Genomic DNA, 24,786 nt, shown 5'->3' on the forward strand with positions numbered 1-24,786 from the left:
AATACGACCGTTGCGGGTCTGCGCCCCCGTGTGTTGGGGAAGGCCTTCGGCGCCCTTTGCGTTTGCGGGTTTCCTGGCTGTAGGGCGCCGGGGGGGGGGGGGTGCGGCGCGTCCGGATGTTTTTTGTTTTTTTTCTGCGCCCAGGGGGGGGGGTCCCCAAGCGTCTCTTTGCGGGGGGCCCATCGGCCGTTGGGGCTGGGGGGCGTGATGTCTGTTTTTGGCAATGGCTTTGGCGGGCGCGTGTTCCGGGGCTTTGCCGCCTCAGGGGCCCCGTGGCGGGCTTCCAAACGCCCCGCGCGGGGTTTCCTTTTGGCGGGGGCGCGGGGTGAGTGTCTGCTGGGGGCGTTGTTTGCTTTGGTGTGCGGTGGAACGGTGGCTGTCCGGAAAAATGGTGTGGTCGGCGGTGGGGGGTATTTTCCGTTCGTTCTTATTTTTGGGTTGCTGCGCTCTGGGGGAGGGCGTTTCGGGGAGGGGGCGGGTCTTGGCGTGGCGGGGCGGTGCTGGTGTTTTTGGCGTCCTTTTGTGCCTTGCACAAATTCTCCCCCGGGTCAGATGCGGGGCTGTTTATTTTTCCCTTGCTTGGGTTTCCTGTGGCTCAAAGGGAATTTCTGCAGCAATTTTAGAAACGACAGCGGGGCTCTGATGACTGAACTGGGTGATTGAATTTTCCTGTGTGAAATGCGGAAGCGAAGGCGCGGGTTCCCTGTCAGGGAATGCGTTCTATTGCTTGGGGAAAGGAAAAAGCGGAGGGACTGAGCGAAATGCACGGGCGCTTTTGGCAGGAGGGATGCGTGCCGTTTGGCTTTCTTGCCGGCTTGGTGTGTCATGCTGTTTCTTTCTGTCGAATACGTTCATGCATTAATGAGCTGGCGCAGCCCTCCTGAGCGGAGGGCTTTCCCCCTAAAGGGACCCAACAATGATGTTTACTCTCAAAGTATGGGAATCAATTTCGTGTGGTTTCTGAGCCTTGTTGTTTGTATTCGGATTGGTTCAATTATACCCACAGCTCTCTTTAGTGGATACAGCATGGCTATGAGAGTTTTCGTTTCTCTGGGACTTTGCGAAAAAAGGTATGTGGTGATTATGAACTGTCGAAGTAGCATGAAAGCAAGTGGGGTGGAGAGTGCAATCAAAGGAGCATGCCCTGTCACCGCGCTGCATCATGACAAGCTATATACCTCTTATATTTTAAGGGAGGGATGGGCGATATTCCGTTCTAAGCGATGATCCTCAAGCGGAGAGATCCTTCATGGGAGGGGAGGGGAGGGGAGGGGAGGGGGGGCGACAGACGCCCATACACACAGACAAGCCCGACACCCACGCGAGGACAGACCTGTGGCTGCGTGGAAAGATGACAGGGATGTTTTTTTTTTGGTTGTTGTTGTACGGGTCCTGTTGCACACGCGTACTGCCCCCACCGTGCGTCTGTGTGGGAGGGAGGGAGGGAGGGAGGGAGGGAGGGGGGGCGCGCGAGGGAGAGAGTGCCGCATACACACACGCACACACGCCATCAATCCGGGGGGGTGAGGGGGAACTGAAAACGAAGAAGGCAAAGACGGTGAAGGCTGAGGAGAGAAGAAGAAGAGAAGCGCACGCGCGCAGACGTGCTAATACAGGGGAGACTACGAAGTGAAAAAGAGGCGAAAAGAAGGGGGGAGAGAGCGGAGGAGGGGGGGGGGGCGTGATGAGGGGAGAGAGAAGGAGGCGAGATGTATTTTCCCCTCCCTCTCGCCTCTCACATCCTCTCCGCCCCATCGCTCGCTCGCTCGCTTTCTTTGGTTCTCGGTTTCATTTTTCTCTCTCCGGAAGGTGCCTCGTCGCTTTGGCGTCTCCTCCTAGAAGAGCGCGCTCAGCTTGAAGGAGGCGAGGAGGGAGAGAAGAGAAGCGGTGGCGGCGTCTCTCTGTGCAGATGCGGGGGAAGGAGGGAGGAAGAGAATGTGGGGGGAGACGGAGATAAGGCGCTACTGGCGGACTTTGCTCGTTTGGGGCGAGGAATGCGACAACGGGTGGCACTGTCTCTCTCTCTCTCTCTCGCCCGGTGCCTGTGTACAGAGTGAAGGTGGTGTGGGGGGAAGGTCAAGCGCCACCCCCGCAAAGCGGCACCAGTCATCATCCAAGACACGGCAGAAACAAAAAGCAAACCAACCGGCACCGCGCCCCGGAGAGGTGCAGAAAGAGGACAAGAGCGCGCGCGCGACAGGGGGGGGGGCAAAGTCACGGCGAACACCTTCGCGTGTTGCGCTTCTGCCTGCCCGCTCTCTCTCTGTTTCTGCCTCTCGTCCAGTCCGATGCCTAGTGGCCACAAACCCCACCGCCACTACCCAAGAGCCCCATCCGACCTCGACCGCCATTTTCCCCTTCCACTGCGCCGTTCATCATCTGCCGCTTCCCTTGGTTTACGCGTTGCCCTCTCATGACATGTCTTCGTGTCCTTCAACGCCTACGAGTGTGTCAGCTGCACACCGACCTTCAGATTCTCGTCCAGCGACAGGCACACAGCCCAGTTGTCCGCCATCTTTGCGATGTAGGAGACCACCCAGTTCATGTCACGGTTAATGCGAGCCTTGATTGTGTTGGCCGGCAGCACCGGACACGTGGACTCAATACCCGCGGTGACGGCGGTACCCTTGTCGCCACAGCCGCACCCGCACACCACCTCAACGGCAGCGCGCACCACGCACTTGTTGCCACACAGCATGAAGGAGTACGGAAAGCTGGCGCTTGTATGGCATGTCTTGAAGCGGTTCGTGCGGAGCGCCACCTCGAAGCCCTTATCCGCGTAGCGGCAACCCAAATTCCAATTGCAGTCGTTCGCGCAAATGTTGTAGACGGCACCGCAGCCGACCTGGCAGTTTGGCGCCACGTCGATGCCCATGCCGAGCTCCACATGCTCCGGCGTGATTTTCTCGTTGATGCTCGCGAGCTTCGAGAGAGCCACGCACGTCTCGTGACTGATCTCGTAGTGGCACTTATTCTGGAGGCGCTGAACCATCACCTCCACCTTGTGGCCATGGAGTGTGTAGTGAGCCGTTCCCTTGAGCTCGCGCATGATGTCAGGGGTCAGGGTGACCTTTAGGCCGCCGTTGCACGCCGCGACGTACTCGATATCAGCCAACATCTTTCCACTGGAGTTGACCTGGGGGTTGATGAAGAAGGTGTCCTTGGGGCCCTTGTGCTTGCACTCCAGAACCCATGTGTTTGCGGCAGGGAAATTCTTATTGAGGAGGTCATTCGTGGACTTGTTGTAGTCCTTGAAGAGGGAGGGGGTCGAGTAGACCTTCCCGGTCGACCCCGTAAAGCAGGACTTCTCGCGCGACATGGACTGCTGGGAGGGGAGAAGGGGAGGGGAGAAGGGGAGGGGAGGGGAGAAGGGGAGGGGAGGGGAGAAGGGGAGGGGAGGGGAGGGGAGCGAGAGAGAGAGAGAGAGACGGGTGAGGACGATGAGAAAGCACCTGGATGGAGGAACGTTGGCGGAGAGATGATGGCTCTAGCGCACCCCAACCATCATGGGTGTGTGCGTGTGTGTGTGTGTGTGTGTGTGTGAACGGCGGATCGGTCATCCGACGGGGAGAGGGGAGGGGAAAGAGGTGGGGAGGGGAAAAGGGAGACGGTGGAAACGAGGAACGAGAAGGGCCATGTGAAGGACAGCGCGCAGTAACTCACGCACAGAGACGCTCGAGTCCAGCGATGCGAACGCAGAGCAGAATAGAGAGGAAAGCAAATGCACAACGGTAGTGAGAGAGGAAGGAAGGATGAGAAGGGTGTGGGAGGCGTGGGGAAGAGGGGAGGAGTGATGTCACTGTGATGGTGCACATCCAGCGCGCGGGCACAGAGACACGGCTGTGCGTCTGTCCTTCCTCACACTCCTCCTCCCCCTCCCACAGATACCCTCCCTCTCCGTCTCTCGCTCTCCTCCTATCGCTCTCTTTTCTGCAAGCTCATCAAAGGCCAAAACACTTCACGGGGTAGCGCGTATGGTGAGGGCATGCCGTAAAGAATCTCTCGTTGGGCGGTGCGCAGGCTCTCCCATGTGGTGTGTGGGGGAGAGAGAGAGAGAGAGCGGCAGATAGAGGGAGGGCAAGGGTTGGCCCCCAGCATCCACCGTCCAAGGCGCAACTTCACCGCAATAGAGAAGGGAGAGGGCCCACGAGGAGGAGAGACAGGGAGAGGAGAGACAGAGAGAGGAGGCGCAGGAAACAAAGCGACCACTCAGCGCTGGCAACGAGTCGCACCTTCAGGAAAAGAAAGCTCGGCTCGATGTCGCCCCGTGTCCTCTGCACTGCTATCCCCCCCTGCCACCCGACCCTCCTTCAGCAGGCGCCACCACCGTCGTCACCGCCGCCAGTGAGCCACAAAGCGCGTACCATTGATCCCAAGAGTCGATCGTTGTGCGTGGCGCCGGCCGCCGCGCTGGACAAGGTCGGAGATGTGGCTGCCTTCTCAGTGTCATCAGGAGTCGCGCTAGCACGTGACGGCAACACAGGCATCGCTGACGCTGACGATAACATGTCCACCGCCGTGGCCTTCATGGGTGGCAGTGCAGCGGAGCCACTCAGTCCTGCGCTGTTGTAGAATGCGCGCTGTTGTGCGCGGCGACGCGCGAGCGCGGATATGGAGAGGTACAGGTGTGCTGCCCCACCTGAGGAGCCGTTCCGCCTACCGTGTGTCCGACACGGCGTGGAGGCGCTTTCCGTCTCTGGGAAAAAAGCTGAAGTCTCTGCATGCCATCTGTGGAGGCTTCCAGCGACGTCTGCAAGGCCGTCTTCGCACTGGGCGAGGTAGTAGGACGGAAGAGAGAACCGCGTTTGCGGTAACGGCGGTGAGGGCCGCTCACGCGGCTCTAGCGGTATTGTGGAAGGTGCCCGCGCCGGCGCTGCGCTGCTTGCCGCCTCCGGGGGAAGGCAAGGGATAAGACCGTCACTGCCAGAGGCGCCCGTTGCCCGAAGCGCCGTCGTCACCGCAAGCGGTGTAGATGTGATCGGTAATGCACCACCAGTCTCGAGTGAAGCACCACTGAGCACAGCACTTGCATCTGCGGCGCGTCTGTCACCGTCGTGCCTCTTCTTCAGTTTTTCTTTCCCGGCTGAAGGCGACAAGGCGGCGGTGTCAACTCTGACGCGGTCTATCGGCCCTGACACGAGCAACGCGGGTGGGGGACAACGCGACTGGCTTTCGTGCGAGCAACGAACGGGAGTGGCATGAGCATCAGAAGACGACGATGATGGTGAGGAGGGTGATGTCTGTAATAGCGCTATTGGAGCTGCCGCCGCTGCTGCCACGAGAAATGTCACTGCCCCAACCGTCAGCGCTTCCTCTGTGTGTTCTCTTGTCACCTCCACCATCACCACCGAAGCTGCGTCCTCCAACTCTGACGACTCGACGTCGCACGCGGCCTGCGCTGAGGGTGCCATTGCAGCAGCCATCTGGATACCCTTGTCCATCCCGAGAGGGTCACCACGACCTTCCAAGATGGTATTAGCTTCACCCTTACCTACCAGTGTAGTCACTGTGTCGGCGGCTGTCGTTGTCGAGTCCGCCCCGACAGGGGCTGGAAGTTGAGCCATCGGAACCCCAAGAGAGCGCATCGAGAGGTGGGCTGAGGAAGTGCCGTCTTCGGTGGTGTTGTCGTCCTCATCCTTGTCCTCCTCGATCGCCCTCGACGCTTGGACCAGCGCTGCCCTTGAGGTCACAACGGCATAGGCACTCGTCCCTCTCGCGCCGCCATCGTCAACGGTGGCTGTGAGGAGGGAGGCACCCTCGGGAAACGGCGCGGTCGGCAGCGCCTGCGATTCCAATGCTGCCGTCCTGATGGCGTGCGAGCTGACGCCGCTTCTGCCGCCTCGACTGCTCCTGTCGTGACGGGTGGGCGCCGCAGCACCGCACTGGCCTGACGCTCCGGCAACGGCGACAGCTGTGGAGCCGGCCAACGTAGTGAACGGTTTCGCCTCGCTCGTACTACTCTCCGGAAGCGGTTGTGTCGGTGACGCCTCCACGCCATCCTTGCCGTCCTCGTGACACTGTGAGGGCGAGGCTGCCGACTTGGCGACCGCGCCACGATCCTCTACGCCGCTGTCGTCGTATGCAGAGCCGCCGCCGCTGGCCTCGCCACAGACGGGCGTTTCAGTGCGGTGGCGCCCTTCATCCTCAAATTCTGGGTCGGCGCCGAGCAGGTCAGTGTCATCGGTGTCTTGCGTGTAGCTGTCCGTGTCGACGTCGTCCCCGTCTTCCTCGAATCCTCTGTAGTCAAGCACGTACGGCGAGGACACCCCCAGCAGTGGGAAGGGGTAGTTTTGAGGCGGTGAGAGATGCGGCAACGGCTTCAGCCGACTCAGCACGTGCTGCGTTCTTGCTGTGGAGGTGAACGTCGAGTTAAACGTTGTGCTTAAGCACGGCGCATCAAAATCCGTGTCGCATGCGGCGCCAACGTCACCGCCACCGCCGGCAGCAACGCTGATCCCCAGAATGGTCTCCGCGACTGACGGCAGCGCTGTCGAGGACCCAGACGTCATCGTTGAGGACGTGTTCAGTCGTGACCCAAGCGCCGCCATGCTGGCACTCAGCGTCACGCTTGTGAGGGTTGTTCGAAGTGAGCTCGCCGTCGCAGCCGAGTGCCCTGAGGAGCTGATAGTGAGGATGCTAGACCAAGTCTGCATCAGCTGGTGCTGGTGGTGCTGATGTTGCTGCAACGCTTGATGACGCGCAGATGCACACTGAGAGGGACTCGGCAAGTCATGTGCATCGATGTTCACGTAGAAGGAGAGCAGGTCACGGCCATCTTCGCTGTCCCTGACAGTAGCCTCGTCCGTGGCAACGTCCCCCTTCGCCTCCTTAGCCTCGCTTGCCCCACCACAATCTTCGCCGGTGTACCTGTCCGCGTATGCAGGCATGCACACCGAGCCAGACAACTGCAGACTTGTGGTCAAAGCCTCGCTCTGCTCCACGTCGAGTGCCGCTGCAGCCGAGCTGATACAGAGACCGGCATGCCTGCCAACGTGTGCCGCCCACGACTGCAGTGTCGGGAAGGGGACCATAGAGCTGGGGGTGTCGGCTGCAGACTCCTCTCCCTTGAACTGCTTCGCCAGAGTGGCCCCCTCGCGCAGCTTCGCTTCAGTTGCTGGAGTGCTGTGAACCACTTCAGTGCGTATCAGCTCGGTCAGCGTTGGCAGAAAGGGAGGCGGGCATGATTCGCGCTCGTCTGTCGCGGAGCTGCTGGGATGGACCGGCAGCGATGCGGCGCACGCCAGCGCACTCATCGCGTTGACCTCTTCCTCATCCCCTGTCTGCATCCACAGCACGCCAGCGCTATCGGCCGAGCGCGTCTCCAGTGATGTGGTAGTCGATGTTGGCGTCTGCGGAGGATGCAGTTGTGCCCATTGAGGCACCGCATGCAACGACCGATCCTTCGTTGGGGTCCCCGGTAGTGCCACCTGTGGGGGTGTCTGCAAGGTGCTGCCCACGACAATGTTGCTGCTGCCGCTGCCGCTGCTGCTGCTGCTGCGCTTCACAGTTCGATCCGCGTCCTCGCCACCGCGCAGGTCGTGAAGGGCGGAGTCGGAGGTCGGCATTGGGGGTGGGGAGGATCGGCCATCGTCTCGATGCCGTGGTTGCGGTTCTGCTCGCGGGGGCGGCGGTGGTGTTGCTGAAGGGGCAGAGGAGGATATGCAGGCCTCTGCGACTGTCATCGTTGTTGCAACGGCTGAGGCGGCCTCCGCCCGTGAAGCTAAGATGGTTGCGTATGAGAATGACAAGCCTCTTGCAGGTGCCACGCACGGATGCGCAGCTGCAGAAGCCGCACCACGCTCACTCTGTCGCTGTGGCAACGACGGCGGCGAGGCTGCTGACTCGTAAACATTCGAGAATCCTGAAGAGGCGCCGGCACCGTCAATCACATCTTCACGTGAAACCTTCCCCGCCCTCGCCGCCCCCTCTGATGCTGCATGCGCGGGCAGTTTGTGAGGCGCCTTTCCCGCAGCGTCGGCGCCGTCACTCTCGCTACTCTCCTCTAGCTGGTTGTCCCCATCCGCAGAAAGAGCGAACGTCGCTGCCGTACCTGTGGCAGCGCTTCGGAGCACTGGGCTGTAGTAGGTGCAAGTATCGGCGCCGCTTTGCCGAGTCAGGAGAGAGTCCGGCATCATCACCAGCGCGGCTCCGGACGGAGTGGGGATGTCATCGCTGCCGTGTCTCTCGCACGCAATAAGCTCCATCGATCCATAGGTAGGTGGCACATCGCTCCGCTCGCCCTCGATCTGCGTGTCGTGCGAGGAAGCAATGGCCGGAGGCAGTGTCGCTGCCGCGCCAACGTTGTGCGGTGCTCTGCTCATCTCATCCTGAGCCACCATTACCACGGCAGCAGCCGCGGCGGAACTGGGCGGGAGCGCGGTTCCTGAGCGCGCCTCCATGCCAATTTCACCAGGCCTTTCGTGACCTGTCAGTGGTAGGGCCGAGGAGGTCGGTGCTCGCCCACAGCCCTCGCCTTGTGCATGGATCGCGGTACCGCTGGCACTCATTGCCGCTGTCACTACGGCAGCAGCGCACGGCACGATGCCGGCGCGTGCATTGGAGTCCAAATCAGGCGTCGTGTCAGCAGCTACCTCCTCTCGCTGCACCTTGATGAACGGTGCCTTGACGGGAGGGGACGGCATGGCGAACAGCAGCGTGGGCGTCGACGTCGCGCTGGGTGGGGAGGTGAAGGGCGTCGCCGGCACCACGCCTGAAGAACGCGCGCACGGCCTCTGTAAGGCAGACGCACCACCGCCAGCACCGCTGTTCGCTGCCCCGTACGAGGTGGACGATGCACTCGGCACAGTCGGTACCACGGCCGACACCCTAGAGGCACCACCGCCGCCGCCGCGAGTGGTGGTGCCTCTAGGGTGAACTGCCACCGGTGGGGGAGGGGGTACGGGCGACGGCAGCGGTAGCATCCACATGGACCCTGATGTCCCAGCTGCAAGGGGGCAGCTACTGCTGATGTCGGCGGCACCACCGTCCACGCCGACCTCCGAGTACCACGCGCTGGAAGGGCTGTGGTGAGGCACTGCGGTAGGCGGGGCTGAGGTGGGAGCGGTGCCGCCGTGGGCGAGCGGCTGATGCAGCGGAGGGGAGAGGTGGGTTACCGTTGCGACCGGCGGTGGCCTGTAGTTATTGGGAGGGGCAGCGCCGCCTATTCGTGTGGACGGTGCCAACTGCGACAGGGAACCCTGCTGCAGCGCCGGGAGAGGGAGGAGGGTGGAGGGAAGCGTGTACAATGACTGTCCTCCACCGCCCGTCATCGCTGTCGTTGGTATCGCTGGCCTCGGCAAGCCCGAGAGCGCGCTGCCCGAAGTACCGACAGCGTAGCCACCACCACCTCCGCGAGCGCTAGAGCTGCTGCTGGAGTTGTGCATGCGGCTCCCACTGCTGCTGGGGGCGTCGTCCAACACGCTGGTCGTCTCGGCGCTGCTGAGGCTTGTCATGGTGTTGTGGATGTAGATGGTGCCAGACGGGGACGTGTTCCGCCACTTCGACAACGACGTCGGGGATGTGGTGCTGTGGTGGTGGCTGCTGCTGTTGCTGTCGCCGCTACGGTAGCAGTCCGAGTAGGTGCACTGTGCCAGGGCGGTGCTCGTGCTCGGGGACGCGCTTGTCCGCCTTGCCAGGGAGGTGGGGGCCGCGGTGGAAGACGAGAAGCTCATTCGCGAGCCCTCCTCGTCGCCTGTGAATACAGTGGGAGAGCCGTTGGCGGCAGCGGCCAAGACGGCGGTGCGTCCAAGCAGGGACGAGGGAGCACTACCGTTGCCGCCCGCCGAGACGCTGTCCAGAAGCGCTGCCTCGTCAAAACATCGGTGTTGGGTATCGCGGTGGCGACCCGAGGATGGGTTGCCCCTCATGGGGCCGCCCAGTCGTCGCATCGTGGCGGCCGTCGTCGGCGCCTGCTCGCCACACGCGAGAGTTCGTCTCTCTGCCGGTGCCGCTGCCAGCGCAGGGCTTGAGAAGTGGAAAGAGGGGATGGTGTCGGGTGGGTCTTCTGACAGGAGCGGCTTCGAGGCACCACTGGACGCATTCTTAGCCGTCGTGGCCTCCCCATCTTGCGCAGTGACGGCAGCGCTGCTCGGCTTCGGTGGGTCACATGGGGTTGGCGAGGCCGTCACGGCGGTAGATGGCGGCGACGGCGGCGTTGCAGACATCGCGGCGCCCCTTTCACAGGGCGAGCCCAGCGCCTGCTCATCCATCGGCGCCTGGCCCTGTGCGAGCGCCATCCGCGCACAGTCCTCAACCGCAACGCCACACACCGACTTAGCGACGACGCTGATGCCCAGCCATAGCGACTTGAGGTGCTGCTCAGTAAGCCGCGTCAGCCGCTGATGCCGATAGCCGTTTAGCGACGATGTGTAGAGGCCTCTAACGTTGAACGTCGCCGCTGGCGATCCGTCGCCGTCGTTGTTGCCGTCACCGTCGACATCACTGCCGTTCCAGTGCAAGCCCTGTGAGCACGGCAGCTGGGAAGAGGCCTTTCCATCGTTTGCGCGAGCTTGCAGAATATTGCTGCCACCGTCCCCACCCCCACCGATGCCATCAGTCTTCTTGTCTCTCAGCACCTTCTGCCGAAGAGAGAAGCTGGCCGGGCTCATGGCTGTTGTCCACTCCACGATGCCCACGGGATCGTCGCTGCTATTGAGCATATTGTCCACCCCTCCTGCCTCATCGTCGTCGCCCGCCCTAACGTCTGCCACTCCGCTTGGGCCCGTGTGTTGTGCGTGGCCGGTGTCGACTGCGGCAGCGGCAGTGGCGCGGTAGGTGGCCTCGGCAGACTCACTGTTGCCGGCGATGGCGCCACTGATGTCCTGCGCCGTTGTCGCCCCCGCGGGGCCAGAGCGATGCTTAGGGAGAAGAGCTCGCAGCTCCTCCAGGTGGCTACGCACGCTCCTCGCATCGATGAGAGCAACGCGCATTAGTGACATCAGATGCGCTTCACGTTGGCTACGCGGTGTGCGGGGAGAGCGGCCTTGAATGATCGACGCCGCCGCCGATACGGTAGGCGGCAGCTTCCGCCCAACTAAACCCGCACCCCCGAGCGATGGGGCGGCGAGTCGCCGCAGCTTCCCTCGCTTCCACGACGGGAGCGCTGGGGGTGCCAGGGGCGCCGTCGACGTCGCTGCGGAAGGCACTGTCACTAGAGCTAGCGGAGGTGTCTGGGTACTGAAACCCAACGCTGCCGCCGTGGAGGCTGTGTGGCAGCCGTGTAACTGCGCCACCGAGGCCGCCAACGGAGAGCGTGATGAACTCTCCGTCAGGGAGGACGACCACGAGCGCGCCGCCACAAACGGAGGGGCCTCTCTGTCGCGCCCGCAGTCCATCGAAAAGGCGCCGGGCGCACTGCTGCTCGGGCCCAAGCCAGAGAGTTCAGAGTTATCGTGGGAGAGCCACAACCGCTGGTGGGCTGGCTTACCCTTCTCCTCGCCGTCCACGTGCTTGCCGCTCTCAGCAAGCTGCCGCGACGGTTGCTGAGAACGGCAAGCACGGAAGGCGTGGCTCGATGCACTCACCGACCCGCGCGGTCGACTTTGGCGGGGACTGCGGTTGTTGCCAGCGCCATCGCTCCCCTCGCAGCTGCCCACCACTGCTGAAACATCCACAGCCACACCAATGTGCCCTTGAAGCTGACAGTGTTGCGGCTGCTGTTGCCCATCTGCGAGCTCTGCAGCTGCAGCCCGGGCTTCTGGATCTGAGTGTCGCAGTCTGGCCACGGAGGCATCGCACAGGGATGGAATGGCACAGGCAACCGCGTTGCCCATGCCGACGGCCCCCGCGCCGGTGGCAATGCGCTTTATAGAGGTCATGGGCAGTGACCCCGCAGTCGGCGCCGCTGCTAATAAGCCGGCGTGGGATGGCGGGCGCATGGGCAAGGATGAAGACGACAGCGAAGATGAGGTGGGCAGCATCACTGGCACGCATGACCTCGGCGCTGTACCCTCCGTCGCACCACTGAGAGCTGCGGTGCCCGCCGCGACAGAGCTGGGTAGGGGGGACGCGGTCCTTTCACCGCTAATGCCACCTGTTCCGATGCAGTCGGCGCGGTGACCCGTACAAGGTGCCTGCGGTGGGTACTGAAACGGCGGCGTGGTAGACGCCTGCCACACTCTTGACGTGTAAGGCGGGACAGACGAGTTCACTGTCGCTGCCAGCGTCAGCTGTGCCGAGGAAGGCTGCATCGATGCAGAACAGTCGCCGCTCCCGTCGGAGGCGTTCACTTGACCGAGAGTGGCAGCGAGTGTGCCATCCATTTCCCTTCCTCCGGTATGCGTTGGTTCCTCCACCACCCAACGCAGGCTTGCGCGCGACGATCTTGGCGGCGCTGCGCTATCGTCTTGGATGCCGTGGGAGCTGACAAGCCGTGTTGCGCCGTGGCTGCTGGGCCCGGGGTTTCGGCTCTGCGGAGAGGCGATTCCGGATGCGGTCGTGGCAGCAGCCGGGGGAGCACCGGTGGCAGCAGCACTCGAAGACAGAGAAGAGTTGGGCGGGTTTCGCACCGCCGCAGATGGCGATGTACTGCGAGCTTGCCACTGGCGCGGTGGGTACCGAGCCTGCTGATGTGCTGCAGTGAAAGAGCCTGCTGGCGTCAGTAACCCGCGCAGAACACCAGCACCAACGCCGCTACCGCTACCGGTGCTGCCTCGGTGCATCACGCCTACCATCGCCAAGGGGCTGAAGGGTCCATCGAAGGTGCTGCTGCTGCCAGTGCCTGCTCGCGATACGGAGTCTGGCTCGTCGCCTCTCGTGCTGAGAGGCACTGGCAGCGGAGAGGAGAAGTCAACTGGCACCGTGCCGAGCGGAGCGGCGATGACGTCATCACGCGGAGGCCACAGCACTTGAAAGGACCCAGTCGGCGGACCAGTGAATGAGGAAGGCGCCAGAGACGACATTCTGGTCGAGCTGGCCGACCTGCTAGAAGAAAAAAAGGGAGGGGAAGAGAGGAGTTGGGGAGGCGATATAACGAGAGCCCCGAGAACATTCGACAGAACCACAACGGCGGCCCGGAGGGTGTGGGGGGTGTGGGGGTACGATGGAAGAGTGAGGGAAGAGAGAGAGAGAGACGGGGGGACCTACAGAGAAGAGCAAAAAGGACCCCGAATGCGAGCAAGAGAGACGCCAGAGTATTATGCGCACACACACACGGAGAGAGAAACACAGAGAGCAAAGAGCTGAATGAAGAAGCAGCAGCGGCAGTAGCAGAGACACGCATCCGCCGCTGATGGACGACGACGGTGCGAGAGGAGGGGGAGAACGAGGGAGGGAGAAGTCGGAGAGAGCTGACACGCAGGTCGCATTCGCATTCGCATGCACACGCGCGCTGAAGGTCGTGCACGCAAACCGTGACGTGAAGAGTCGCATGCGCCGACTCATCGTTGTAGTTCGCGACTTCGAAAGACAGAGGACTAGACTGGGGTGCGCAGGCTGAGAGAACGAGCATTAGTACTTCACAGGGCGTGCGTGACACAGACGAAGGCTCGACCAGCAAAGAGAGGAAAAAGGCAGAATGGCGGTTCCCCAACGACGCGAGCAACGCTGGAGAACAGAGGCGCGACCCTCAACCCCGGGCGTTGCGTACAGGGCAATATCAGCTCCCTCCCTCCCTCACGTCGCGCAGCTCACACGCACCGTTGTGGACACCTTCGCTCAGCAGGGTAAGTCAAGGACGAGCGACAACTTCTCCTGCACACCACCTGGCCCCGCCGCCTTCCTCCTCCTCTGGCTTCGTCTTCCGGAGCTTCTCTTTTCATCTGTGAGTTGAGTTTCCTTATCGGCAGCCCCTGCGGCTCCACACGACCCCCGCGGTAGGTGACCTTCCGGCGCGCGTGGTATCCCAGCCCGTGACCGCCACCCGCACACAACATTCGATGTTATTCGACTTGGCGTCGCTTCAGGAAAAGGAGCACTCAAAGACGAGAGAGACCCCACACACACACACACACTAGCTCAGCGCCGGCGGCCTGCGCCAACAGCGCGCTCGGCAGGGCCCACATCCGGCGTCTGTGGCTGCAGTGCATCCATCGTAGAGGACAGGTGCTGCATGACCGCAGCGAAGGGGTCCGCAGCGTACGCCGGCACCGTCTGCACCTTATCGAAGAGATTCAACTCCTCCTGCGCCATCGCCATGCGCTCCTCCGCGGCGGTCATATGCGGTAACATGAGTCGGCGCTGCTTTAGAAGCGTCGCCCGCCGTAGCCCCGCAGTACGCTGCGATGACGGCGTGTCCTTCTTCGCTTTCTTTGTCAGCTTGCGCTTCGCATCACCGCTACCCTGAGTGGTGCGGCTACTACTCGCCCCCTTCACTTTCATAGCTGCTGCATGTCTGGCACGACCCTGACGCTGCCGCAGGGCGTCACGAATGTCCAGCGCCTCTTGACGATGCGCCTTCGTTGGCGAGTGTGTAGGCGGAGTTGCCGGCGGTGGAGAGGAGGAGAGGCCGCTCGATGGCAGCGCGTGTTCACCAGACACGTGATGAGCCTGTTGTTTTCGCGAGTTCTTTGCACGCAGCCTCACACGCTTCGACAACTTTCCACCAGCCATGGCAATGACGCGTGTCTCCACAGATAGGTGGGTGCTACTGCACGAGTAGGAGAGATTCGATATGAAACTCCTGGCTGAGATGAGGAAAGGGCAGTGTGGAGAGCGTGTCGAAGGAGAAGCACAAACATGAGCTTGGCGTGTTAAGGTTAAGGGAGTACCAGAGCCTCACCATCACGTGCGCGCGTGCCTGTCGACGGTGAGTGTTGTACAGCAGGAATGTCCTCGGTTACGGTAACAGAGGCCACGGGGTAGGGGCGAGAGATCGAGCTCACAGTTTGCACTGACGAGACGATCGTAAGAAGGTGGAGGACAGGAAGCACGAAGGCCACCCCCATGATGTAGCAACAGCGCTGCCTATGAGTGATATCACCGTCCACCCTCCCCTTTCTCCCCTCATGACGAGTGTGCGACGCCACTACCACCACCAATCAGTGCGTGTTAGTGTGTGCCCGTGCGTATGCGTATGGTCTCTACGTTGTAGCAGCAGCAGCAGCAGCAGCAGCAGTGGCGCTTATCGAGAGAGAAAAACAAAAAGCAAACAACGCAGCGCGTTGAAGAAACGAGAGGAAGCGGAGGAGGAGGAGGAGGAAGGGGAGGGGGACATGCGCCTGAGCCTCCTTCGCTCTCTTCCCCTCCCTCCCTCCCTCCCCCCCCCGCCCCACTTCCTCTCTCTCTCTCTCTCTGCGGCTGCATGCTGAGATGTGTGTTTGGCTGTTGATCTGGGGAGTAAGAGGGGTGGGGGTGGAATTTCCTCGTGGGCCTGAAGAGAGGAGCAGACGAAGAGCGAGAGCAGCGGACGCTACTGCCGTCACAGCACGCGTGGTGCCGCTAGCTCTGTGGGACCGTACTTGATCACGCGACCGTACTTCATTTCCTCCACTAGCACAAATGGCTTTGTCAGCCAGTGGCGCCGCTTTAGCAGGTCTATGCTGCGTGGTAGTGGCGATACTGCGAACCCGCATGCCAGCGCTTGCAGTTGCCGCTGTCGGTGTTCATCATCTTCGAGAGGCAATGCCGCAGCGGAGGTGGACAGTCGTTGCGCAGCAGCGTCAGGCGTCACCAGGGTTTCCGTGGATGGCGTCGGAAAAGCCACCGCGGTGGTGGCTTTGGCTGGCGCTGCAGGGGCCAGAGAGCCACGTGAGCGACGTGCCCGCGCACCGACGGAGGCTTGCGCCTGGCGCGCGAGCAACGCAGGAGAGGGACCCCGCCGCAGCGACGTCCTCGGCAGAAGATAGCGACATACCATCTCCACCTCAGCCGCCTGTCGCCGTTGTGTGCGCGCCAGAGCCGAATGAAAATAAGAAGGCAGGGCGTCCTCGTGCTCACCCACTCCCACCCCCGCCTCGCTGCCGCTGCCTGAGGCAGCCTCGCCTACTGCGCAGGCCCACAGCCGCGGCAATGTTCGGAGCGACACGTCGGGGTGCACATAGACGAGCCACGTACGTGGGCCCGCCATCGACGGCGCCGCCGCCAATGCCGCGGAGGGCGAAGGAGGCTCACTGGCCACAGCTGTCGCACGACAAGAAGTGGTGGTACCGCAGCTGAGTCGTGACGCATGGGGGTGAGTCTGCGCGGCAGCGCAGTAAGCGGGCGGTGAAGACGGCGGAGCACGCCTAATGTGTTTGCCGCCCTCTTCTTCTTCACCACGGCTGTGGCCGGCGCGGCGATGGTTGTGGCACCGACCACGCGCCCGTTCACGCTCGCTCCGCCGCTCTCGTGTCGCGCGCGCCCACTCCTCCAGCTCCTCGGTGGACAGACGGCACGGTGGATCCAGGAAGCAGTAGAGATGCGAGAGGTCGAGACTTCGGTGAGAGGCAAGTCTCGCAGCAGAGTGTGCGCATGCACTCGGCAACTGCGCCGCGTGCACGTGAAAGAGAACGCTGAAGTAAATCCACTCGTGCGGGTGCGCTAGTAAGACGCCAACACCGTGAGACGCAGAGAGTGCCGCTACAGAACAGCCCATCTCCGGTAGGTCGGACACCCACAGCGAGGGGGCGGCACAAGGCGTCGATGAGAAAGGCAGCACTGCACCGCCTGAGGTCGATGCAGTGCGTTCATGCCGATTATGGGCCGCTTGCTGCTGACGCCTGGGCGCAGGCGCTGCGATGGATGCCCGTTGCGGTGGTGCCGAGGGATGTGCAGAGAGGGCAGCTGTTACGCTGCTGGGCTCGTGGGAGCGATGACGTACCCGAACCATTTCATCCACGAAGGCGCGGCATGAGATGCAGTTCCAGTGATGGTGACCGACGTCTTCGTAAAGTCGGCGCGGATGAATACCTGCGGTGGCGCCGGCCTGTTTCCTGTCCAACTGCTGCTGCTGCTGGTGCCCATACAACCCTGAGAAGTCCTCCGTGCCTCCCTCGTCGTCTCCCAGCACACCCCAGCGCTCCGCGAAAGTAGTCGAACGAGTCCCTCGGCCTGCCTGCTCCGCACCGCGGGACAGGGGCGAAGCGAAAAAGCACATGGCCGCAGGGGCGGCTGCGTTGATAGTCGGTGATGGGGATGACGGCGATGAAGCAGCCGCGGCGGCGTCAACAGGGGCGACGTGCGAGACGCCTGTAGTGCCACCGACGCGTTCACATGCCCTCTCGAACACACGTGCACCTCGGCCACTGGAAGCTGGCGAATCTGTGGCGGGCTGGCCCGTGTGGGACGGCGACCGATACGCTGCCTTGTCCGCGCCATTGACAGCCTCATCCTCTTCGAGATGACCGCTCCCGGTTAGGTAGAGGCAGTAGTCGTGCAAGGAGCAGACAGTGCCACCCAGCACGTCCCCCTCCTCCACAAATGTGTCACCGTCATCTCTGATGTCGTGTGCCTTGTCAGCTGCTGCCGCCACCTGCAGCGTGTTGGTTTCATCCGCGCCTTCCTGTGCGACACACTTTGTGCGCGGGTGCGTGCTCTCGGCGCACACCAACAGTGAGCCATCACGCGCCTCTGCGGAGGGCGTTGCGTCCTCACGGCTCAGCAGCATCGGCGGAAGTTGCGGCAGACCAGGTATCGCATGCAGGCATCCCACTCGCCGCAGTCGACGTACGATGTCGCTGCGTTGGGGTCGGTGCTCGAGTGGAGGCCTCGTTGCCCCCGTCGTTGGGGCTGAATCGAGCTGGCCAGACGAAGCGGCGCGGCGCCTCGGGCGATCGACGTCTCCCGAAAGGTAGTAGAGTTCGTAGGAAGGAGGGGCAGTCCACGCCAGGAGCGGTGGCGCCGGAAACTCAGACGGCATGTTTGAAGGCACTGCGGTCCGCTTGGTTCGCACGCCTTTGCCAGCGTAGCGTGCAGTTGGGCTGTCCGCCATCCTTGCCGCAGGCGTCCGTGGACCCGCACGGCAACCTTGTCGACCAGCCACCATCGCGCGCGCGGCGTCTCCCGGCGAGGTATGCGATGAGCCGCTTACCTGCGACTTGTTGTGTGGACAAGAAGAGGCCTCCATGCACCACGATGATGATGACAGTAGCACCGCCTGCCACAGCTGCAGCGCGCGGCTTTCACATGTGCCCCCTGCTACCGCCGCAGTCGGCGTGGCTAAGTTGAGTAACGCAGCCGCCGTGCTCAGCGTGGTTCCACAGATGTCTGCTCGGCTTTGCCGGCTTGATCGAGAGCACCGCTGGCTCGCTCTGTGGCCGCGCCTGGCCGCGCCAACTGCAGTAGCGGCAGAGGCGCCACTGCAGCCTCGTTCAGCACCGCCCCTCTGTGTGGTGAGCGTGGCGGATAGAAGTGCAGGATGGGGCTCATAGCGCACGAGGAACAGACGCCGCCAGTCATAACCCTCGCCTGAGGTGTACGGCTCTGATGATGTGCAGTCCTCCTCCTGCGCTGCAGCCGACGACAAAGCTGACCTAGCAGAAGGCGCTGACGTCTGCCGTCGTCGCTCCTGCCACAGGCAGTAGGAGGTGCTCCAGGGAAACAGGCGCTGCAACTCACTCATAAGGGAACTACATGTGACCGTCACGTCAACATCAACGGCTGCTGCGCGACTGGCCTGCCTCCCATATACTTCAGCAAGAACATGTCTCCGACGCCCTCGCTGTGGTGGGTGACTCCTGATGGTACTCGGCTCAACGGTCTTCTCATGCGCACGAGCAAGGCAGCGCTGATGACGGCAACGCGGTGTGCATTCTGACGAGTTTCCCTGAAAGTAACAGAGGAGTCTGGGGGTGCCGCTGATTGTGCAGCGACCACGCCAGGAGGAAGTGGTGACGGTGATGTAGCGCTGCAGTCGACGCATCGACTTGGGCTGCGAAGCAGCAATTCACATCGAGCATTGAAACCTGGAGAAAGTGTGAGCGGAGCGCCAAGCAGACGCGACTCCCACGCGCGTCTTGTCTGTCGGGGTGTGCGTGACTGCAATAAGGCTCGCTGGCGTGGGTGTGTGAGTGTGTGAGAGTAGGGGGGAGGGATCAGTTGGTGTAGTGCAGCAGGAGGATGTGAAAGAGGCGAGGGGGAGGGAGAGATGAGGGAGACATGCAGGAGGGGAAGGAAAGCAAAAGCTCCAGTGTGAATGGGACATCAGCAAGCAAAGAGGGCAAGAGAGAGAGAGAAAGAGAAGGGGATAACCCTGGAGGTACGCGGAAGGGTACACACACACACACACCGTTGCGCCGTCCACAGCTAAGAGAATCAACCTCTGCTGCTGCAGTGCAGGCCGTAGCTAAAAGGGGTCGAGAGTAAGAGAGAAGGGGGAGGGATTCGTGGCCAAGACGCAGACATGTCTTATGAATGCGTAGTGACGACATCCGAGGCTGTGACTCACTTCTTCCTCGTATTAAAGGCGTGAGAGAGAGAGAGAGCACCTCGACGGAGTGTACACGTGTGCGTGTGTGTGTGTGCGTATGCGGAGAAATACGCAAAAAATATAAAACGACCCTAGAGAGGCGCATTGACGAGGTGAGTATCATCAATGGCTCTCCGCCGCGTGGTGGCGCGGCGGAGATGGAGGAATTGGAAGCACAAGACCGCAGTACGCCACTAGAGAGAGCTCTGGTCATGACTTCCACACGCCAACATGCTCACCGCTTGCGCGCTTCTCAGGCGCCTCACTGACTCTTCCAGTAACTGCGCCACTGCTGAAATGATGCACTTGTACGGCTGCTGCATTGCTGTAGGCACAGGGAACAGCATCGGTGTGAGCGGCAGCACCGTCACACGCGGCACACAGTAGTTCGAGAGAAGGTGCTCGGCGCTCCACGAGTCCTCCGGAGCGTGAGAGGACTCGCCGCACGCACGCCGGAACGTAGATGACTGCCTCACACCCTGCAAGTACACGTGCAGACGCGCGGCATCCGCGTTGGCGCCGGCTACGTCATGAAACATTCGCATCGAAGGAGAAGCTGCAGCAACAGCTGCCGCACAGTCTTTCGAAGTGCTGGGCAGGAGTAGAGTTCTGCACACGGCTTGCAGCACAGAGGACTGAAGGTGCGTGTAGTCGTCAAAGCCGCAGCGGCCACACACGACAACCACATCGGTGATGCAGCGACAGCCGCGCTGCTCGCTCCAGGCCGCCTCGCCCTCCCCCGCGTCGTCGCAGTAGTGGTGCCACAAGCGGTATGCGTTGGCTACAGTGCACATCTCCAGCAGCCGGCCCACCGTCTTGTGCGACAAAATTGTCTGATCGTCGAAGGAGCCCTCGCCTGACACGAGGACGTCGCACGTGTAGAAAAGAGACCCGCGCGGGCGCCGCAGTGATAACCCCGTTGGCTGCCACGTCATGGCCGCAGGCATTTCTGCCGGCACCGGAAACACGTCATCGCCCCGTTGTCCGCCTCGCTTCTCCACCTCGGCTACCACACCACGCCTTGATGGGCTGCTGGCCCCGCTTCCCAGCAGCTGCGCGACTCTCGGGGTTTCATACAGGCCGAGAAGACCCCCAACCACGTCCGCCCCAGGTACATAGCACGCCTGCAGTACATAGCGGAAGAACCCACTCATGCCCCCCGCACCACCACCACCTGGACTGTATAGCAGATCCGCCAGCACCGCCGCCTCTGCTCCGCTGCCCTCCACATCCGCATCAGCAGCAGCAGCAAGGTGCCGCCACAAACTCGCCACGACGCGTGTGGCAGCGTGTCGCATTCCTGCCTCCAGCGAGTCCAGCAGTTGCTGCTGCTGCTGCTGCTGATGCTGCTGATGATGCGCGACAGAAGTGATGGCGCCGCCCACCGCATTCTGGGGAGCTTCGGCCTCTGCACTACTACCCGCGTGCGATCCAGCAGGAGGGGTGCCGGCAGCTGTGGCAAACAACGAATGAGGCAGCGGCGCGTGGCGCGGCGCACACTTCTGCGGCCCAAAAGTGTGCGTCGCCCCGCGTGGGCCAACAAGCGCGTTGTCCACGTCGCAGATCAAACACACCTCCGCAACGTAGCACGCGCGCGGCGGCGCCGGTGAAGAATTCGCCGGTGGTACGGCTTGCGCAGCACCGCGCTTCGCGCCCGTCGCAGTCGGTGACATCGCTGCCTCAGGCAAGTAGGGGAAAATGCAACGCATCTCTGCGCTGATGCGGACGCGGGTGACGTGGGCCAAGTCCTCGCCACGGAAGGGTCTCGCGAGGCGCACATCCGTGCCATCGTCAGCATGGCACGGAGCTGCCTGCTCATCAGCCGCTGCTGATGTTGCTGCTGCGCACACGCACTGGGTGCCGACGTTACCGCCGTCCGTCGCGCGGGCGTGCGCGGCGTCCACAAAGATCTCCAGCCCAAGCGCTTGCAGCGCGCCAAGACCCCCGTCGTTGGTGGAACTGCCGCCGATGCCCAGGAAGAGGCGCACACCCCCACATCCCCCCTCCTCGCTCTCGGGGGAAGCCATTTTCGGGGCCGCTTGGGCCTCCGCGTGTGCATGAGCAGCCTTAGCCATGTAGACCAGCGCGTAGCGGATAAGCTCACCTACGCCGTAGCTTGTCGTGCGACCTGGGTGCCGGTCTTGTGCACGCGCGATGCGCGGCAGCCCAGCCGCCTCTGCCATCTCGAGAACAAGCACCCGTCTCTCCACGTCACAGGCAAAGGACACCCCGTGAGAAGCTCCTGCGGCGCCTCCTGCGGCACTGCTGTCCGTCGTGATCGCAGTGCCGAGGGGGCCTATGATTGGGACGGACGCCGGCACGTACACACGCTGCAGGCGCAACGCGTTGTCCGAGGACGAGGAACCCAGTTCGGTGGCCCCCATCCTGCACGCGTGCGTTAGGGAGTAGGTAACGCTGTCCAGCAGGCCGGCACCGCCGTCGCTCATTGGTAGGTGTAGGAACCGCACCGCGTCTGCCGGAAGGGCGGAAGGGGGCTGCGCAGGAAGTAAGCTTGTGGCTAGCGGCGGTGCCACCAGATGCAGTGGTGGAGACGTAGGCGATAACGTCGATACCTCCTCCACCGGTGCCGTGACTGCTGGAAGCGCGTGGGATTGCGCTGTTGCGGAGCCGTGCGTCTTGGCCCACGCCTGCCAGTATCCCTTCTCCACCGCCTCGCCAACTTTATCCGAGGAGAGGGTGCCCTTGAAGGTGTCGCAGGCGCACAGCACGCGCAGTGGAGAGGCACCGTCACTGTGGCGGCGACGGTGGTGCTCATGCTCTCCAGGACGTGGTGTCGCGACCAGAAGCCCTGGTCTTCGAAGCGGCGGTTGCACTGAACGACGCGGGTGCGGCGCGGGCAGGTGCACTTCGCGAGTCCTCTGTGCAAGCCCTCCTGGGGCTGGCGAGGCGATGGCACAAGCGACAGCAGGCGACGCAGCCGCAGTGGCGATAAACGACGGATCTATCGAGGACGGACCTCCAGAGTTGTCGAGGTGGGCTGCTGCATCGCTGGCGTTGACGTCGCTCTGCCTACTGGGGTGGTTCATCTGCCCCTACGCCGCTGTGAAACGAAGGAGATGCACACACGTGCGGGAAAAGGGAGGGAAAAGTGAGCAAGTGATGGACGTGGTATAGCCGTCTGCCGACCGCAGGACGCGTGTGTGTGTGTGTGTGTGTGTGTGTGTGGCAGAAAAGTGTGGCGCGGCGCTGTTTGTTTTGGGGGGTCGAGCCACCCGAGGGGAGGGACGCGAGACGATGTGAGGCGTGCGGAGAGCGGCTCGCTGCCTCTGCCGGCCAGAAAGAATGAAGTGGATCAGCCGGATGGCGGGATGTAATGGCGGCTGAGCGAGCACAGCGAAGAAACCCCCTCGCGCTTCGATATGTGCGCCCGTGCGTGAAGATGCCACCACAGGACACGTAAGTCAACCGACAAGCGACGGCCACATCCGCTTACGCACAGAGAGAGAGGGGGAGAGGGAGAGAGGAGGGAAGTAACTGAGCGAGGAAAGGGGGGACAGCGCTCTCTCTTCTTGCCAACCACCCGCAGTCCCATCACAGGAAAAGAAGCGACAAGTGAAAGAGCGGGGAGGCGCACCTGCGAGCGTGCGGTCAGCCGAGCTAGTTAACTGCACGTGCTGGGCGATTGCGCCAGCACAAGTGTGTCAAGCTGCGGCGGTAGGGAGGAGGGGGACCAAGGGGGTGTGATTTTCCTTCACCTTCACCCATCGCCATGGTCTCTCCCCCTCCGCTCCACGTCGCCGCGGCACCGCTGAGAGAGAGAAGGGGGGGAGAGAAAGAGCGATCGATCCTCGGAAGAGGGGAAAGGTGACGCGCGTGCAAGCACAGAGGGGGGAGGAGAGGCAGGTGAAAACCCCCGAAAAGGCTTCATTGCCCACGACGCGGTCATGCATACCCTTACACCGTGTCCGTTGGCTGTGCGCAGCAGAAAACATCACCCGCGCCGCGGCAGGCCGGAAGTGCGTCAGCAGGACGAGAGAGAGAAAAAAGAGAGAGAGCTGAAGAGAAAGCGCAAAGCACAGCCGCGTCCTGCTTGCAGTGCGGCAGCAGCAGCAGCAGCAGGAGAGAGACAGCGAGTCGGGTGCGTCTCGTCCTGTGCCTGTACGAGAGAAGAGGGAAAGTGAGAGAGAGAGAGACTTGCCCATATGCAGAACGTCTGTGGAGAAGAACGTGTGATGATGATGATGATGATCGTATTCCCATTGTGATCCCGTCTTACACGCCCAGATCGCCTTTTCACTGCCACACGATCTCCACCTCCGCCTCCTCGCTCTCCTACAGCACACCCACCCACACCCACACCCACACAGAAAGACGGCGACAGGCAGACAAGTCGTTCCGGCGGCTCCTCTGTGGCAGAGGCACACGCCACACTCAGAAGGGGAAAACAGACAAACAAGCGGAGAGCGGCCATTTCGTATCACGCAGAGCCACGCGTGTGTGGATGTGCGCGGATGTGTGTGTGTGTGTGTGTGTGTGTGTAGAGGGGAGTGTGGAGCAACGCAAGATCACCAAAGGGAGAGAGTGGCAGAGTGGCAGAGGAGAGAGGCCGTCACGAAACTCACCAATACCCTCTACTCCTCGTCCTTGTCTAGCTTCATGGCGTACGCATCAATCCTCCCCTCACGAAGCGCCTTATCCAGCTCTGCCATCGTAGGCAACTCTTCGCTCAGCTGCTTCTTGGTTGGCAGGCGGTCCTCAACACTGCGCGCCGTCGGGGCGTTACCGCCGTCTGCGTCCACTGGCTGAGCGAGAAAGCGGCGCCACTCCCTCGCTGCAGCCTCCTGACGCATCTGCTGCTCCTCCTCCGTGCCGCGCGCATACGACTTCTTCGCGTTGGTGAAGAGTCGTGCCGTGGATGTCCAGCACGGAGAGGACGCGGAAGTCAGGGCGGCAGCAACCGACGCAGTCCGTCGCAGACACGCACCACAGTGAACGCCCTGGGCAAGGGACCGAGGCTGTGGATGCCTCGTCCCGCCAGTGAGAGCCGGGAAGGGCACCTCGGTCACCGAGGCCAAGCCTGCATGAAAAAAAGAGACGCGGTGTGCCTGCGCTCGCGTGGTCACGCACAATGGCCTGCAGCGCATCGGGAGGGGGGAGGGGGAGAGCGGCGCGGCCGCCTCTCAGTGTTGGACCGTTGGCGTCCGTGAAAGTAGGGGGGTGGGCGGCGGGCGGCGCCTGCTGCAGTGACTCGCAGTGACGAGGAGCTTCAAAACGATGAGAGGGTGTCGTCACAGCCAGCGGGAAGCAGCAGAAAATACGACAGAGACAAGAGGGCGACTCAAATAGAGGGGGGGAAAGACTGAGAGGGGGAGAAGAAGAAGAGGGGATAGCGTGGCAGCCATGTGTGTGTGTGTGGGGAGGGGAGGGGGGGTCGTCCCACGGAACCGCGTACCATCAGTCTCATCTGACCCTCTATCCTTCACTTTCGCAAAACTGCTGAGCCT

General features: G+C 62.4%; 6 protein-coding genes across 6 annotated transcripts; all 6 read right to left on the reverse strand.

Annotated features, from left to right (window-relative positions):
* Positions 1 to 2,440: 2,440 nt before the first annotated feature.
* Positions 2,441 to 3,319, reverse strand: LBRM_02_0440 (conserved hypothetical protein; the record flags this gene model as incomplete). Its single annotated transcript, XM_001561507.2, has 1 exon — positions 2,441 to 3,319. One exon carries the CDS (start codon positions 3,317 to 3,319, stop codon positions 2,441 to 2,443), a length of 879 nt encoding a protein of 292 aa, XP_001561557.1.
* Positions 3,320 to 4,310: 991 nt separating this feature from the next.
* Positions 4,311 to 12,899, reverse strand: LBRM_02_0450 (hypothetical protein, unknown function; the record flags this gene model as incomplete). Its single annotated transcript, XM_001561508.2, has 1 exon — positions 4,311 to 12,899. The coding sequence occupies one exon, from the start codon at positions 12,897 to 12,899 to the stop codon at positions 4,311 to 4,313; it is 8,589 nt and encodes a 2,862-aa protein (XP_001561558.2).
* Positions 12,900 to 13,953: 1,054 nt separating this feature from the next.
* On the reverse strand, positions 13,954 to 14,547 carry LBRM_02_0460 (conserved hypothetical protein; the record flags this gene model as incomplete). The annotated part of the gene is made up of 1 exon (XM_001561509.1): positions 13,954 to 14,547. The coding sequence occupies one exon, from the start codon at positions 14,545 to 14,547 to the stop codon at positions 13,954 to 13,956; it is 594 nt and encodes a 197-aa protein (XP_001561559.1).
* An 808-nt stretch (positions 14,548 to 15,355) lies between these two features.
* On the reverse strand, positions 15,356 to 18,775 carry LBRM_02_0470 (conserved hypothetical protein; the record flags this gene model as incomplete). Its single annotated transcript, XM_001561510.2, has 1 exon — positions 15,356 to 18,775. One exon carries the CDS (start codon positions 18,773 to 18,775, stop codon positions 15,356 to 15,358), a length of 3,420 nt encoding a protein of 1,139 aa, XP_001561560.1.
* A 740-nt stretch (positions 18,776 to 19,515) lies between these two features.
* On the reverse strand, positions 19,516 to 22,368 carry LBRM_02_0480 (putative glycerate kinase; the record flags this gene model as incomplete). Its single annotated transcript, XM_001561511.2, has 1 exon — positions 19,516 to 22,368. The coding sequence occupies one exon, from the start codon at positions 22,366 to 22,368 to the stop codon at positions 19,516 to 19,518; it is 2,853 nt and encodes a 950-aa protein (XP_001561561.2).
* A 1,545-nt stretch (positions 22,369 to 23,913) lies between these two features.
* On the reverse strand, positions 23,914 to 24,426 carry LBRM_02_0490 (conserved hypothetical protein; the record flags this gene model as incomplete). The annotated part of the gene is made up of 1 exon (XM_001561512.1): positions 23,914 to 24,426. The coding sequence occupies one exon, from the start codon at positions 24,424 to 24,426 to the stop codon at positions 23,914 to 23,916; it is 513 nt and encodes a 170-aa protein (XP_001561562.1).
* Between the last annotated feature and the right edge of the window lie 360 nt (positions 24,427 to 24,786).

The sequence above is a fragment of the Leishmania braziliensis genome, chromosome 2 (assembly GCF_000002845.2).
Source record: "Leishmania braziliensis MHOM/BR/75/M2904 complete genome, chromosome 2".
Taxonomy (NCBI): Eukaryota; Euglenozoa; class Kinetoplastea; order Trypanosomatida; family Trypanosomatidae; genus Leishmania; species Leishmania braziliensis.